At 42.8% G+C, this 15,874-nt stretch overlaps 1 protein-coding gene and 2 pseudogenes across 36 annotated transcripts in view; all 3 read left to right on the top strand.

Moving 5' to 3' along the window:
• LOC146326785 (protocadherin gamma-C5-like) overlaps positions 1-15,874 on the top strand; it is a 233,111-nt gene that overhangs the window by 186,182 nt on the left and 31,055 nt on the right. Inside the window, exon 1 of one of the 36 annotated variants that reach the window (XM_084719171.1) lies at positions 5,084-7,741. The exons of 30 other annotated variants lie outside the window; for them this stretch is intronic. In XM_084719171.1, the coding sequence (XP_084575297.1) occupies positions 5,288-7,741 (2,454 nt within the window). In that variant the 5' untranslated portion in view covers positions 5,084-5,287. Of the gene's footprint in view, positions 1-5,083; positions 7,742-11,932; positions 14,582-15,874 lie in introns of those variants that run through there. 5 more of the 36 variants (XM_084719181.1, XM_084719173.1, XM_084719184.1 and 2 more) reach the window with 5 other exon arrangements.
• On the top strand, positions 1,774-4,428 carry LOC146326789 (protocadherin gamma-C5 pseudogene; annotated as a pseudogene).
• On the top strand, positions 8,565-11,627 carry LOC146326788 (protocadherin gamma-C5 pseudogene; annotated as a pseudogene).

The raw sequence follows: 15,874 nt of genomic DNA, 5'->3' as shown, positions 1-15,874 counted from the left end.
GGCTTAACATGAAATGTGTGCTTCCAACTGTTTGTATCAGGATTACACTTTATGTGTGTTTCATGATGATGAAAGATTTCAACTCTGGTAATAGCACCCCTGGACAAATAACAAAATAGCCTTGAAAATATTGAAGACGTTAATGGCTCTGACTCCTCCATCAGAGCGCCATCTCCAAACTTGTTTATTTTAACTCTAACACTAGATTCTTGAGCTTATTAATTTAGTTTTGAAATCACCATATATTTATTTATTTGTTTATTCATTCATTCGTTTAGTTGATAAGTGACAATGTAACAGTCAAATGAATGTAAGTGTACCTGAGTTAGCTAAAGAATCATTTTCATCAGCAGTCCCTTCGCCAGATGTTGCACCCTAGAATAATAAAAACAAAAATAGTATATGACATACTAGATTGCAGTAAAAAGTATACACAAAACAGTCACACCTGAGTGGATAAAATCCAATATGAGAAATAGGTACTGTCTTAGTACAGTCGTGTTAAAGATGGATAACAAAACATCAGCGTTGACATTGATACCAGAGCTCTGTGTTTCCTGCAGTTAAACGTAATTAGGTGTGTTTCTGGTAGATCTACTCCTGTATTTCTTCTTGTATTCAGTAAGAAAATAGTGAGGAGGCTGACGTCGTGTTTTCCTGGCTGCCTGGTGTCCTCAGTGAGAGCCTGGATGAGACTGCCTGCCTCTCCAGCACCATGCAGCAGCAGCAGTTGGCCGCCTGTGTGGCGCTGTCCACACGCTTGGTGCTGAAAGCAGCTCCAGCGCTCACCCCCTCCCTCTCGCTGTCAGTGAGACTGCCTCTCTACATCTCCCTCTGTCGCTCGCCTCCGTTTAAAGCAGACGACTACTGCTGTCTTTTGGGAGGGTTATTTTTCATGTTGATTTACATATGCTGTAATAGATTATTTTACCATTTTCAGCATTGAATTTGTGTGTTTTGAGTTTTAGTATTATTTTATCTGCCAACTTGTAGAATCTATTGCCAGCGGAGGGATATTGCACAATTATGGTGCATGTTTTTTTTATCATGATTTGATTTGTATTAATTGTTAGTGATTGATCAAACCTCTGTGAAATGCAAAAGTGCAAGGTTGGTTAGAGAGAGAGAAATAAATAAAGAAAGGGAACCAAACGGGAGTAAAAGCCCTCCTACACCATCTGCGCTCCCCCTCCCTTTTCATTTGCTCTACAGACCTCCATACGGGTATTTTACGTTGGCTGCTGACAGGATTAGTCCTCTGAGGCTGGTTGAGAGCCGTGAAGACGTAGTGACGTGTGCAGGCTGCATTTGCTTTCTCTGGCCACAGGAAGGCAACGAAGAGCCTTGTTAACCACAAAGGCATGTGCATGCATGCAGGTACATAGAGGCAAAAGGACAGATGAATTAATACAAAGCATCGATCATATAATAGTCAGTCATTCAATTATTTATAATTATTATACTCTGCCAAGCAGCACATCATCTACAGTTTTATACACAATATATTATGTAGTATTCTATATATATTCTATATAGTCATATTTATTTTTTGTAGTCCTCAAATACACATTTAAAAACCCTGTAGGTGATGGTGAGACTGTTTAACGAATAGTCTAGTGATATTTAATATGATAGAGTCACAATAAAGGACCATTTTTCTATGGATGGTACTTTTACGTCACAGTTCTGTAGACGTTTACTGATGCAACGATTGGTGGACATGGGTATACTCTCTCCACCAATGAAATCCAGAGCTGTACAAAGAGATCTACTCCCTCTCACCGAGTAGCTTCAGCGTCGTAACCATTGCAATGTTCTGCACAGGAGGAGAGGGATGCACATGCAGACACAAAGCATGAATACCACTGTTGTGTATGAGGACGCATCTACACTGGATTATAGACCATCTATACTTAATCAGTTGAGAATTTGGGATTGGATCGAAAAGATATGGGATTTATGGAACGAGGAATAATGTGGAACAAATTGCCTGCATGGCAGGTGTTTTTGTGGTGGCATCATTTCTTTCTCTTGTGGAGTACAATAGACGGACACACTCGCTACAGCATCCCAGAGGAACTGAAACAGGGCTCTGTGGTAGGAAATCTAGCCAAAGATTTGGGTTTGGTTGTATCTGAACTGTATCGACGTAAATTACGGATAACCTCGGATGCTGGTAAGCAGTATTTCAGTGTAGACTTAGGGAAGGGAGAACTGGTGGTGACTGATAGGATAGATAGGGAGGAACTGTGTGGACAAAGACCCTCATGTTTGTTGCCTTTGGAACTTGTAATTGATAATCCTCTACAGCTGCATAGAGTCGAAATTGAAATACAGGATACAAACGACAATTCTCCTAGTTTTCTTACGAAAGAGAAAGTGGTGAAAATTGCAGAGCTAGTAAACCCGGGCGCGCGATTTCCGTTAGAAAGTGCACAGGATCCAGATGTCGGCGTCAACTCTGTACGATCTTACCTCATAAGCAAAAATGACAATTTCAAATTGACAGTTAAAGCCCACAAGGACGGAAGAAAAATCCCTGAACTGGTCCTCGAAAAGCCACTTGATCGAGAGAAACTGCCTATACACAATCTTATCCTCACTGCTGTAGATGGTGGAGACCCGGTGCGCTCAGGGACATCTGAAATAAAAATTATAGTACTTGATATCAATGATAATGCACCACAATTTGAGAGACAAGTATATGAAGCTAATGTAAGTGAAAAGGTAACACGTGGAACTGAAATACTGCATGTTAAGGCTACAGATGCAGACGAAGGACTAAATGGAGAAATTGAATATTTTTTTGCAGAGCAAACTGCAGATCTGATCTTATCATTGTTTGACATTGAACCTTCTACTGGAGCTATTGTAGTGAAAGGAAATTTGGACCACGAAACGAACCCTTTACATAGATTTGACATAACTGCTAAAGACAAAGGTAATCCTGAAATGGATGGGCATTGTGGCGTCGAAATTAAAGTACTAGACATTAACGACAATGTTCCTGAAATAATTGTGACGTCTTTAACAACACCTGTGCCTGAAGATTCTCCAATTGGAACAGTTATTGCACTGATAAGTGCAAAGGACCCAGATTCAAGTGACAACGGCAAGGTTATGTTGAGGGTGTCTTCCAAATCCCCCTTTAAGTTAAATCCATCCGTCTCTGACCATTACTCTTTAGTGACGAATGGGCAACTCGACCGCGAAAAAAATAGCCAATATAGTGTCATTATAAGTGCCGCTGATTCCGGAAAGCCTCCGTTATCAAGTGAAAAAGTAATATTTGTTGAATTGTTAGATGTAAATGACAACCCACCAGTTTTCTCCCAACCGTCGTATGTCATTTATGTAAAAGAGAACCATCCACCCGGGAACATTTTATGCTCAGTGTCAGCAACTGATTCCGATTCGGGTGACAACGCGAAGATCTCTTACTCTATACTGGACTCTAAAGTGCAGGACGTGTCTGTCTCATCTTATGTTTACATTAACTCAGATAACGGCAGCATCTACAGCATGCACTCGTTTGACTATGAGAAACTGAAGGTGTTTCAGATTCAGGTTCAGGCAAAGGATCAGGGCTCTCCGTCTCTCAGCAGCAACGCTACTGTCCATGTTTTTATCCTGGACCAGAACGACAATGCCCCCGCTGTTATTTACCCCTCCTCCGCTGCCCTGGGCTCCCTCTCTCATCAGAGGATGCCCCGCTCCGCTAAAGCGGGTCACCTGGTTACCAAGGTGACGGCCGTGGACGCTGACTCGGGCCATAACGCCTGGATCTCCTACAAACTGGCGGAGGCCACAGACGCCTCTCTGTTCACTGTCAATCTGTACACAGGGGAGGTGAGGACTAAACGCGCTGTGTCCGAGCAGGACGACTCCTCTCAGAGGCTGCTTATAGAGGTCAAGGACGACGGAGAACCGGTCCAGTCCTCCACCGTCACGGTGTCCATTCTGCTGGAGGACGGCCTCCATGAGCCCATTTTAGACCTCCGACAGAAAGCGACCGAGCCCAGCAAGAAAACTGGGAGAATGACCCTTTATTTGATTCTGTCTCTGGCCTCGGTGTCCGTGCTGTCTCTGGTGACTTTTCTCGTCTTAGCGGTTAAATGCATGAGGAACAGCAGAAGCAGCGGTAGTTGCTGCATGAGACGGAGCGACTGTGATGATTACAAGAACCCCAACAGAAATCTGCAGATTCAGCTCAACACTGACGGACCTATAAAGTACGTGGAGGTCCTGGGAGGAGACATGTTGTCTCAGAGTCAGTCCTTCAGGTCCTGTATGTCTCCCATGTCAGAGTACAGTGATTTCACTTTGATTAAACCCAGCAGCACCACAGACTTTAAAGAGGTGATCAGTGTCCTGGATGCGTCTTTACCCGACAGCACCTGGACCTTTGAGAGCCAGCAGGTGAGCTGATGACAGTTTATTTTGATATACCAGTCATAGTTTGTTACATTTCCATATTTAAATAACTCATCTTGTTGTTTGTTTGTTGTCTGATAATCGTGTTGTGAAAATCGTAGTCCTATGGCCCACTCAGCCATGTTTTTATTAGACACTCTATCTATCTATCTATCTATCTATCTATCTATCTATCTATCTATCTATATCACCTGTCAATATAATCACACATGCACATTTCCATAGCCCTTTCTGAATAGTTCAGTTCAGCACCACGAAGGTGAACAGCGACTCTTTGTGGAGTGCAGGAATGGTAATGGGCTATGATCCAAGTACTATGTATGTGAATGCGTGTCTTTTAACCCTGTTGCTGATCATCCTTTCAGAGAAAAAGAAGAAGAAGAAAAAAAGATTGTGATTTTATACCTCAGAAGTTGCATTAGTCAGGCAAAAAAAAGTATTTTGTAATGACATGCTACTTTTACATTATTTGACGTCCTAGTCTCAAAATAATGGCATTTGATGAGAGATGAGAGGAAACAGAGGGAGGATAGATGCTGCGACTTTAAGAGTCTCGATCAGTTTCCCTCCTATTGGATGGTAGAGGTGGACGCTGTGCACCAATAGGATTCAGAACTGTACAAAGCAATCTTGTCCCTGCCCCCATACAGCTCCAGTGCTGTAACACGTAAAGAACTAAAGGAGAGGCAGCAATGAGCTCGTATTTCATTATACGAAATTTTCATATTTTCGCTTACAATCATGCCCGGTAAATTTGGGATATTTACTACTGGATTAACATCTGCGATGATGGATTTCAGCATTGTTCTTCACAATCCGTCGACTGGAATTATTGTGTTATAGCGGACCAAGGATGACAAAGAGAAAAGGATACCGAGACTGGAGATGGCTTGCTCTTTGGTGGCATCATTTCTTTCTCTTGTGGAGTACAATAGACGGACAGACTCGTTACAGCATCCCGGAGGAACTAAAACAGGGCTCTGTGGTAGGAAATCTAGCCAAAGATCTGGGTGTAGGACTGTCTGAGATTTTTGACCGAAAGCTGCGTGTTGCCTCTGAGGCTGAGAAGCAGTATTTCAGTGTGGATGCGGGGAAGGGCGAGCTGGTGGTGAATGACAGAATAGACAGAGAGGCTTTATGTGGACAAAGCGCCAGCTGTGTGTTGCCCCTGCAGGTTGTAATCGAAGATCCTTTACAACTTTTTCGTGTTGAGGTAGAAGTACAAGACATTAATGATAATGCGCCTAGATTTCCATCTAATGATATCACATTGGAGGTTGCTGAATCTACGGGTATAGGGGTTCGTTTTCCATTAGAAAGCGCCATAGACCCAGATGTTGGCAGTAATTCATTGAAGTCATACACTCTCAGTAAAGATGAATGTTTTAATATAAGAGTTAAAGAAGTTGCTGGTGGAAGGAAAGTCCCTGAATTGATTTTAGCAAAACTCTTAGATAGAGAAAAGAAGGCTGTTCACAAGCTTTTGTTGACAGCTGTAGATGGAGGCAACCCAGTGAGATCAGGGACAGCTCAGCTATCTATTACAGTCCTTGACATCAACGATCATGTTCCAGCATTTGAGAAAACGCTGTATAAAGTATCTGTTGGTGAAAATGCTGCAGAAGGTGCATTGATCGTACAAACAAAAGCGACAGACTTGGACGATGGTCAAAACGGAGAGATAGAATACTCATTTGGAGCTCACACATCAGATGATGTCCTCTCTGTTTTTAGTATTGATTCCATATCGGGCACAATATTTCTTAAAGGAAAACTAGACTTCGAAGCAACTGCAAATTATGAATTAGACATAAGTGCAAAAGACAAAGGCAGCCCAAGAATGGAAGGACATTGCACTGTGCATGTTGAAATTTTAGATGTTAACGATAATGCCCCAGAGATAATACTCACGTCTCATCCAAAGCCAGTGCGTGAAGACTCGCCTAATGGCACCGTAGTGGCTTTAATCAGTGCCCGAGACCTTGACTCCGATGTTAACGGTAAAGTAACATTACAGATCTTAAGTAAATCTCCATTTGCCCTAAAACCATCGTTTTCTCATAATTACGCACTGGTTACCAGTGGTGTTTTAGATCGAGAAAATGTATCCAGGTATAATATTGAGATAACAGCCACTGATTCAGGTTCTCCTCCTCTGTCCAGTAAGAAAACTATACCTGTCAGCATCACTGATGTGAATGACAACCCTCCTGTATTTACCCAGCTCTCCTATAATGTATATTTAAAAGAGAATGGGGTACCAGGGTCTATACTGTACTCAGTATCAGCATCTGACCTGGATTTTGGTGAAAACGCCAAAATTTCTTACTCTATACTGGACTCTAAAGTGCAGGACGTTTCTGTCTCATCTTATGTTTACATTAACTCAGATAACGGCAGCATCTACAGCATGCACTCGTTTGACTATGAGAAACTGAAGGTGTTTCAGATTCAGGTTCAGGCAAAGGATCAGGGCTCTCCGTCTCTCAGCAGCAACGCTACTGTCCATGTTTTTATCCTGGACCAGAACGACAATGCCCCCGCTGTTATTTACCCCTCCTCCGCTGCCCTGGGCTCCCTCTCTCATCAGAGGATGCCCCGCTCCGCTAAAGCGGGTCACCTGGTTACCAAGGTGACGGCTGTGGACGCTGACTCGGGCCATAACGCCTGGATCTCCTACAAACTGGCGGAGGCCACAGACGCCTCTCTGTTCACTGTCAATCTGTACACAGGGGAGGTGAGGACTAAACGCGCTGTGTCCGAGCAGGACGACTCCTCTCAGAGGCTGCTTATAGAGGTCAAGGACGACGGAGAACCGGTCCAGTCCACCACCGTCACGGTGTCCATTCTGCTGGAGGACGGCCTCCATGAGCCCATCTTAGACCTCCGACAGAAAACGACCGAGCCCAGCAAGAAAACTGGGAGAATGACCCTTTATTTGATTCTGTCTCTGGCCTCGGTGTCCGTGCTGTCTCTGGTGACTTTTCTCGTCTTAGCGGTTAAATGCATGAGGAACAGCAGAAGCAGCGGTAGTTGCTGCATGAGACGGAGCGACTGTGATGATTACAAGAACCCCAACAGAAACCTGCAGATTCAGCTCAACACTGACGGACCTATAAAGTACGTGGAGGTCCTGGGAGGAGACATGTTGTCTCAGAGTCAGTCCTTCAGGTCCTGTATGTCTCCCATGTCAGAGTACAGTGATTTCACTTTGATTAAACCCAGCAGCACCACTGACTTTAAGGAGGTGATCAGTGTCCTGGATGCGTCTTTACCTGACAGCACCTGGACCTTTGAGAGCCAGCAGGTGAGCTGAAAACAGTCATTGATTTTAATCATGAGGGGAAAAAAGCATTTCCATTTCATGTCTAGTACAGAAAATACTCAGTTGTAGCACAGTGTAATATCAAAGTCAGTCAAATGTGCCAACAAAAATATCTATCTATCTATCTATCTATCTATCTATCTATCTATCTATCTATCTATCTATCTGGTCTGTCTTCCGTATTTCATGTGTCGGTTTAGCTGCCTGCCCTTTTGTCTGTTCATTTCAACATGTAGTGTTTTCATTTCACGTTTTCACAATGTCTATCTTAAATTTTATTTCGAAGTGAGGAAATCAAATTAATGTGCAGTAAGTGTACTCAAAGTACTTGTGTTGAAAGCATACTAGTGTTGAAAGCATATTTGAGTAATTCAGCACCATGAGAGCGGACAGCGACTTTGAACTGCAGCCATGGTCATGTAACGTGCTGATTCGTTAACTCTTATCTATAAAAGAAAAAAAAAAAAAAAAAAAAAAAATCTATTTAATGTTTTTGTGCTTTTATCTCTTTTTCTGGGATGAAAAATAATTTTATCTTTTAACTCATTTTTGTGTATCGACTGCAAGGTGTTTTTCATTTATATTTTATATTTATCAATGGCAAGTCTCTCATACTATTTTATATTCAATGATATTTATAATAACCTTCACAGATGAAGGCTCACAAAGAGAATAGATGCTGCTTCTTTAAGATTGTCGATCAGCTTCCATTCCATTGGATGGCGGAAGTGGACGCTGTGCACCAATAGGATTCAGCACTGTACAAAGCAATCTTGTCCCTGCCCCCATACAGCCTTAGCGCCGTAACACTTTGGATGCGAAGAGCTCGAGGAAAGACGGTGATGAGCTCATATTTTCTAACATGCAAACATATGAATTTTAGCATACAGTCATGCTCAAACATTGTGGTATTTTTCCTTCGGGGACATTTTCTGCTATCATGGATTCTGCGATCATTGTTATAAACAAGATCTCGATTGGGAATAATGTGTTATAGCGGACCAAGGATGACAAAGAGAAAAGGATACCGGGACTGGAGATGGCTTGCTCTTTGGTGGCATCATTTCTTTATCTTGTGGAGTACAATAGACGGGCAGACTCGTTACAGCATCCCGGAGGAACTAAAACAGGGCTCTGTTGTTGGAAATATAGCCAAAGATCTGGGTTTGGGATTATCAGACATTTTTGACCGTAAACTGCGTGTTGCCTCTCAGGGTGGTAAGCAGTATTTCAGTGTGGATGCGGGGAAGGGCGAGCTGATAGTGAATGACAGAATAGACAGAGAGGCTTTATGCGGACAAAGCGCCAGCTGTGTTCTACCTCTGCAAGTAGTTGTTGAAAATCCTTTGCAGTCTCATCGATTTGAAGTCGAAATAAGAGACACAAACGACAATTCTCCTAGTTTTCTTACACCGGAGATTAACCTTAAAATTCCAGAATCAGTTGCGATTGGCAAACGTTATCCTTTGGAGAGTGCGGAGGACCCTGATGTTGGAAGCAATTCTTTGAAAACGTATTCTCTAAGCAAAAACGAATATTTTTCTTTAAAATTTAAAGAAACAAAAAGTGGTAAAGCTGTCCCAGAATTAGTGTTAGAAAAACCGTTAGATCGAGAAAAGAATGGTCTTCACCAGCTGCTGTTGACAGCATTAGATGGAGGAAACCCGGTCAAATCGGGAACCTGTAAGATTGTCATTACTGTAATTGATAATAACGACAATTTTCCAATATTCAATGAAAATGAATACAAAGCCTCTTTAAAGGAGAACAGCACCAAAGGATCATTTGTAATCAAACTTACAGCTACAGATGCTGATGATGGTCTTAATGGTGAGGTTACATATTCTTTTGGGTCTCGCACTCCAGACTTTGTGTTATCAACATTTGAAATAAATGACAGAACAGGAGAAATCATATTAAAAGGAGAATTGGATTATGAGAGTTCTAAATCACACATTATCGATATAACAGCTAAAGATAAAGGCACTCCCGAAATGGAGGGTCATTGTCGTGTGCAGTTGGACGTAGAGGATATAAATGATAATGCTCCAGAGATTGTGCTCACTTCAAAACCCAGTCCTGTACGCGAGGACGCGACAAGTGGCACCGTAGTGGCTTTGATCAGTGCACGAGACCTTGACTCCGGTGAAAACGGTAAAGTGACTTTACAGCTTACCAAACGTTCTCCTTTCACTCTGAAACCGTCCTTTTCAAATAATTATGAACTGGTTACCAGTGGTCCTTTAGACAGAGAGCGTTTCTCAGAGTATAATATTGAGATAACAGCCACTGATTCAGGTTCTCCTCCTCTGTCCAGTAAGAAAACTATACCTGTCAGCATCACTGATGTGAATGACAACCCTCCTGTATTCACCCAGCCATCCTATAATGTATATTTAAAAGAGAATGGAGTACCAGGGTCTATACTGTACTCAGTATCAGCATCTGACCTGGATTTTGGTGAAAACGCGAAGATCTCTTACTCTATACTGGACTCTAAAGTGCAGGACGTTTCTGTCTCATCTTATGTTTACATTAACTCAGATAACGGCAGCATCTACAGCATGCACTCGTTTGACTATGAGAAACTGAAGGTGTTTCAGATTCAGGTTCAGGCAAAGGATCAGGGCTCTCCGTCTCTCAGCAGCAACGCTACTGTCCATGTTTTTATCCTGGACCAGAACGACAATGCCCCCGCTGTTATTTACCCCTCCTCCGCTGCCCTGGGCTCCCTCTCTCATCAGAGGATGCCCCGCTCCGCTAAAGCGGGTCACCTGGTTACCAAGGTGACGGCCGTGGACGCTGACTCGGGCCATAACGCCTGGATCTCCTACAAACTGGCGGAGGCCACAGACGCCTCTCTGTTCACTGTCAATCTGTACACAGGGGAGGTGAGGACTAAACGCGCTGTGTCCGAGCAGGACGACTCCTCTCAGAGGCTGCTTATAGAGGTCAAGGACGACGGAGAACCGGTCCAGTCCACCACCGTTACGGTGTCCATCCTGCTGGAGGACGGCCTCCATGAGCCCATTTTAGACCTCCGACAGAAAACGACCGAGCCCAGCAAGAAAACTGGGAGAATGACCCTTTATTTGATTCTGTCTCTGGCCTCGGTGTCCGTGCTGTCTCTGGTGACTTTTCTCGTCTTAGCGGTTAAATGCATGAGGAACAGCAGAAGCAGCGGTAGTTGCTGCATGAGACGGAGCGACTGTGATGATTACAAGAACCCCAACAGAAACCTGCAGATTCAGCTCAACACTGACGGACCTATAAAGTACGTGGAGGTCCTGGGAGGAGACATGTTGTCTCAGAGTCAGTCCTTCAGGTCCTGTATGTCTCCCATGTCAGAGTACAGTGATTTCACTTTGATTAAACCCAGCAGCACCACAGACTTTAAGGAGGTGATCAGTGTCCTGGATGCGTCTTTACCGGACAGCACCTGGACCTTTGAGAGCCAGCAGGTGAGCTGATGACAGTTTATTTTGATATACCAGTCATAGTTTGTTACATTTCCATATTTAAATAACTCATCTTGTTGTTTGGTTGTTGTCTGATAATCGTGTTCTCCTGGAAGGATCAGCCTTGTGTTTAATTAACCTGATATGCTGAAAGATAGAGACGACAATGTGTTTTGATATTGCTTTTGTGACTTGGGTAATGCTGTTGTTAAATGTGCAGTCAAGAATTTAATATTTTCAGACAGATTTATCCAAAGTATTCCTTCAAAAACTCGTAACTGTCAAAAAAGTCGCAATAATAAAAAAATATTATCTGTATGCTTTAGTACTATGATGGTGGCAAAAGCTCTATATTTTGAAAAGTGGTGATTTCTTGCTTCAAGGACGACTTAAACCTTTCATACATGCCTTATTAGAAAGTATGGGGTTTTGACTTGGCTATCCTCTGTTAATTTGCTGTATATTATTTTTTGGGGATGCACATTTTCTTCAATCCTATATATTATTTCAGCCACACAATTGTAAAACCAGAGAAAAAGGATGGCTCACATGCTCATACAAAGCAGTGCATCCTCTCATAAACGCAGCTGGGCCTTTAAAAACACTGCTCAGGCCAAATCCTATTGGATGCCAGTGATGGATGCTGTGCACCAATCACACACAGACTTGTACAAAGAGATCGACCCCCTCCCTTGTGCAGCCTCAGCACTGTAACGTTAACAATGCAAAGAGCTGGAGGACGATGGGTGATGCGCTCACATCTCGGAGCTTAAAAAGAAATCGTTAATTTAGCCTTCAGACATGAACAAAAATGATTTTTACATTTTTATGAGACTGGGTAATGGGCCTTGGAACTGGATATTAAGTTCGATTCTCACGATGGAAAATAACATTTTCTAACGGATAAGGGATGACAAAGAGAATGGGATACCGAGACTGGAGATGGCTTGCGCTTTGGTGGCATCATTTCTTTCTATTGTGGAGTACAATAGACGGACAGACTCGTTACAGCATCCCGGAGGAACTAAAACAGGGCTCTGTGGTAGGAAATCTAGCCAAAGATCTGGGTTTAGGATTATCAGACATTTTTGACCGTAAACTGCATGTCGCTTCTGAAGCTGGTGAGCAGTATTTCAGTGTGGATGCGGGGAAGGGCGAGCTGATAGTGAATGACAGAATAGACAGAGAGGCTTTATGCGGACAAAGCGCCAGCTGTGTTCTACCTCTGCAGGTTGTCCTCGAAAACCCTCTAAATTTACATCGGATTGAGGTGGAAATCAAAGATATAAATGACAATTCGCCAATTTTTCATACAAAAGTACTGTCTTTAAAGATTCCTGAAACTGCAGCAGTGGGGACCCGTTTTCCCTTGGAAGGTGCAGAAGATTCTGATGTTGGCAGTAATTCACTTAAATCCTACATGTTGACTAAAAATGACTGTTTTGCGTTGAAAATGAAGGAAGTTGAGGACGGAAAAACAGTCCCGGAGTTAGTGTTAGAGAAGCCTCTTGACCGAGAGAAGAAAACAGTTCATCAGCTCCTTCTCACTGCATTAGACGGGGGAAATCCAGTCATGTCTGGTACCGCTGAGATCACCATCACAGTGCTTGATGTAAATGACAATTACCCAGTTTTCGACAAGAATGTATATAAAGTTTCGTTAGGGGAAAATACTGCAAAAGGTACTTTTGTCATCAAAATTGCAGCAACTGATGCTGACGAGGGTCCAAACGCAGAAGTTAAATTCTCTTTTGGCTCACGGACACCAGATACTGTTTTATCAGTATTTGAAATGAATTCATTAACAGGGGAAGTACATTTGAAAGGAGAGTTAGATTATGAAAGAGCCACCTCATACAAAATTGAAATAACTGCTAAAGACAATGGGTTTCCTGAAATGGAGAGCCAATGTCGTTTACAAATAGATGTTATAGATGTTAATGATAACACTCCAGAAATTGTTCTCACCTCTAAACCGCAGCCGGTACGCGAAGATGCTCCAAGTGGAACAGTGGTGGCTTTGCTCAACGCACGTGACGCTGACTCTGGTAATAACAGCAAAGTGACATTGCAGCTACCCAAAGGTTCTCCTTTTACACTTAAACCATCATTTTCTAATAATTACGCACTGGTTACCAGTGGCCCTTTAGACAGAGAGCGTTTCTCAGAGTATAATATTGAGATAACAGCCACTGATTCAGGTTCTCCTCCTCTGTCCAGTAAGAAAACTATACCTGTCAGCATCACTGATGTGAATGACAACCCTCCTGTATTCACTCAGCCCTCCTATAATGTATATTCAAAAGAGAATGGAGTACCAGGGTCTATACTGTACTCAGTGTCAGCATCTGACCTGGATTTTGGTGAAAACGCCAAGATCTCTTATTCTATACTGGACTCTAAAGTGCAGGACGTTTCTGTCTCATCTTATGTTTACATTAACTCAGATAACGGCAGCATCTACAGCATGCACTCGTTTGACTATGAGAAACTGAAGGTGTTTCAGATTCAGGTTCAGGCAAAGGATCAGGGCTCTCCGTCTCTCAGCAGCAACGCTACTGTCCATGTTTTTATCCTGGACCAGAACGACAATGCCCCCGCTGTTATTTACCCCTCCTCCGCTGCCCTGGGCTCCCTCTCTCATCAGAGGATGCCCCGCTCCGCTAAAGCGGGTCACCTGGTTACCAAGGTGACGGCCGTGGACGCTGACTCGGGCCATAACGCCTGGATCTCCTACAAACTGGCGGAGGCCACAGACGCCTCTCTGTTCACTGTCAATCTGTACACAGGGGAGGTGAGGACTAAACGCGCTGTGTCCGAGCAGGACGACTCCTCTCAGAGGCTGCTTATAGAGGTCAAGGACGACGGAGAACCGGTCCAGTCCACCACCGTTACGGTGTCCATCCTGCTGGAGGACGGCCTCCATGAGCCCATTTTAGACCTCCGACAGAAAGCGACCGAGCCCAGCAAGAAAACTGGGAGAATGACCCTTTATTTGATTCTGTCTCTGGCCTCGGTGTCCGTGCTGTCTCTGGTGACTTTTCTCGTCTTAGCGGTTAAATGCATGAGGAACAGCAGAAGCAGCGGTAGTTGCTGCATGAGACGGAGCGACTGTGATGATTACAAGAACCCCAACAGAAACCTGCAGATTCAGCTCAACACTGACGGACCTATAAAGTACGTGGAGGTCCTGGGAGGAGACATGTTGTCTCAGAGTCAGTCCTTCAGGTCCTGTATGTCTCCCATGTCAGAGTACAGTGATTTCACTTTGATTAAACCCAGCAGCACCACAGACTTTAAAGAGGTGATCAGTGTCCTGGATGCGTCTTTACCGGACAGCACCTGGACCTTTGAGAGCCAGCAGGTGAGCTGAAAACAGTAATTGATATTAATAATCAAGAAAAAAAACAATTCCATTTCATTTTTAGTACATTTAGTCTGAAAATCGCAGTCCTATGGCCTACTCAGTCATGTTTTTATTAGCCTCACATGCTTCCTATCTATCTATCTATCTATCTATCTATCTATCTATCTATCTATCTATCTATCTATCTATCTATCTATCTATCTACCTACCTAGAGCCAGCAGGTGAGCTCAAAACAATAGTAGACCAATTTTGGGATTTTATATTGCTGCATTCTTTTTTGTGAATATCTATGTCCTATTTAATAACATGGTATTTTCACTGTTCTTATGAAACTCGTGGTACAAGTTGCCAGTAGCAAGCTATTGTCTTTTCTTCTTTAGCTGCGTTTGATAATCAAAATATTTGTCGATCTGGTAATACTTACTCATAGTTTGAATGTTTAATATGACTTCCTGTAATGCCTGTTATATTATCTTTTCGTTCAATCGGTATTTTTCCTTAAAATATGCAACATAATATTGAGATGTTCATAACTCTACGTTTTCATTTCAACCCAGTCATACTGGTCAACACGTCAAAACTACATGGTCGACCTCTGTTGCTCATGTACTTCTGTTTGCAAAGATTTTTAATTTTTCACCCTGCCTCATTTTTGTTTTTATATAAAGACCTAAACTATATTAATGATCAGATTTTGTATTTAGCTCTCTCTGTTTTGTAATGTGTTTTGGGATGTTGGAATGCTGCCATTTCTATGAATGGGACTCTGTTTCAGCACCACAAAGGTGGACAGCGAAATCCTGAATTGGTTGGCTTGTAACAGGGCAAAACTGCTTTCAGTGATCAAGCTGCACAAAACAGTCATTTTTTTCTGAATCAAATCACAAACATTGTTTCATCAAAAGGTCTAATAAACAGAACAGAGACAGTATGTTGTATATTTGTAGTATTTATAGTAAGATTTAATTTTCTTTGTATTATTGTCGACGTATAACAGCTGGCATCATATAATTTCTTTTTACACACTCTTAATAGATGGAGGCACATTTCTATCAGTGCTGCTGTGTCTTTAAAAGCACTCCTCACCTGCTTCTTATTGGATGGTACAGATGAATGTTGTGCACCAATGAAACGTTGAACTGTACAAAGAGATCTACTCCCTCCCCCATGCAGCCTGACGCACCGCACACATTTTCATTGCAAGGAGCTGGGTGAGAGGGAATGATGCTGTTTTCGGAATTAAAAAAGAAACATCTTCATCTAGTTTTTGTTATGAAGCGATTTTGGGT

The sequence above is a fragment of the Lutjanus erythropterus genome, chromosome 5 (genome assembly GCF_056507025.1).
Source record: "Lutjanus erythropterus isolate fLutEry1 chromosome 5, fLutEry1.hap2, whole genome shotgun sequence".
NCBI classification, from domain to species: Eukaryota; Metazoa; Chordata; class Actinopteri; order Lutjaniformes; family Lutjanidae; genus Lutjanus; species Lutjanus erythropterus.
Note: the sequence above shows the minus strand (reverse complement) of the source record. Positions and strands in the feature narration are given on the sequence as shown.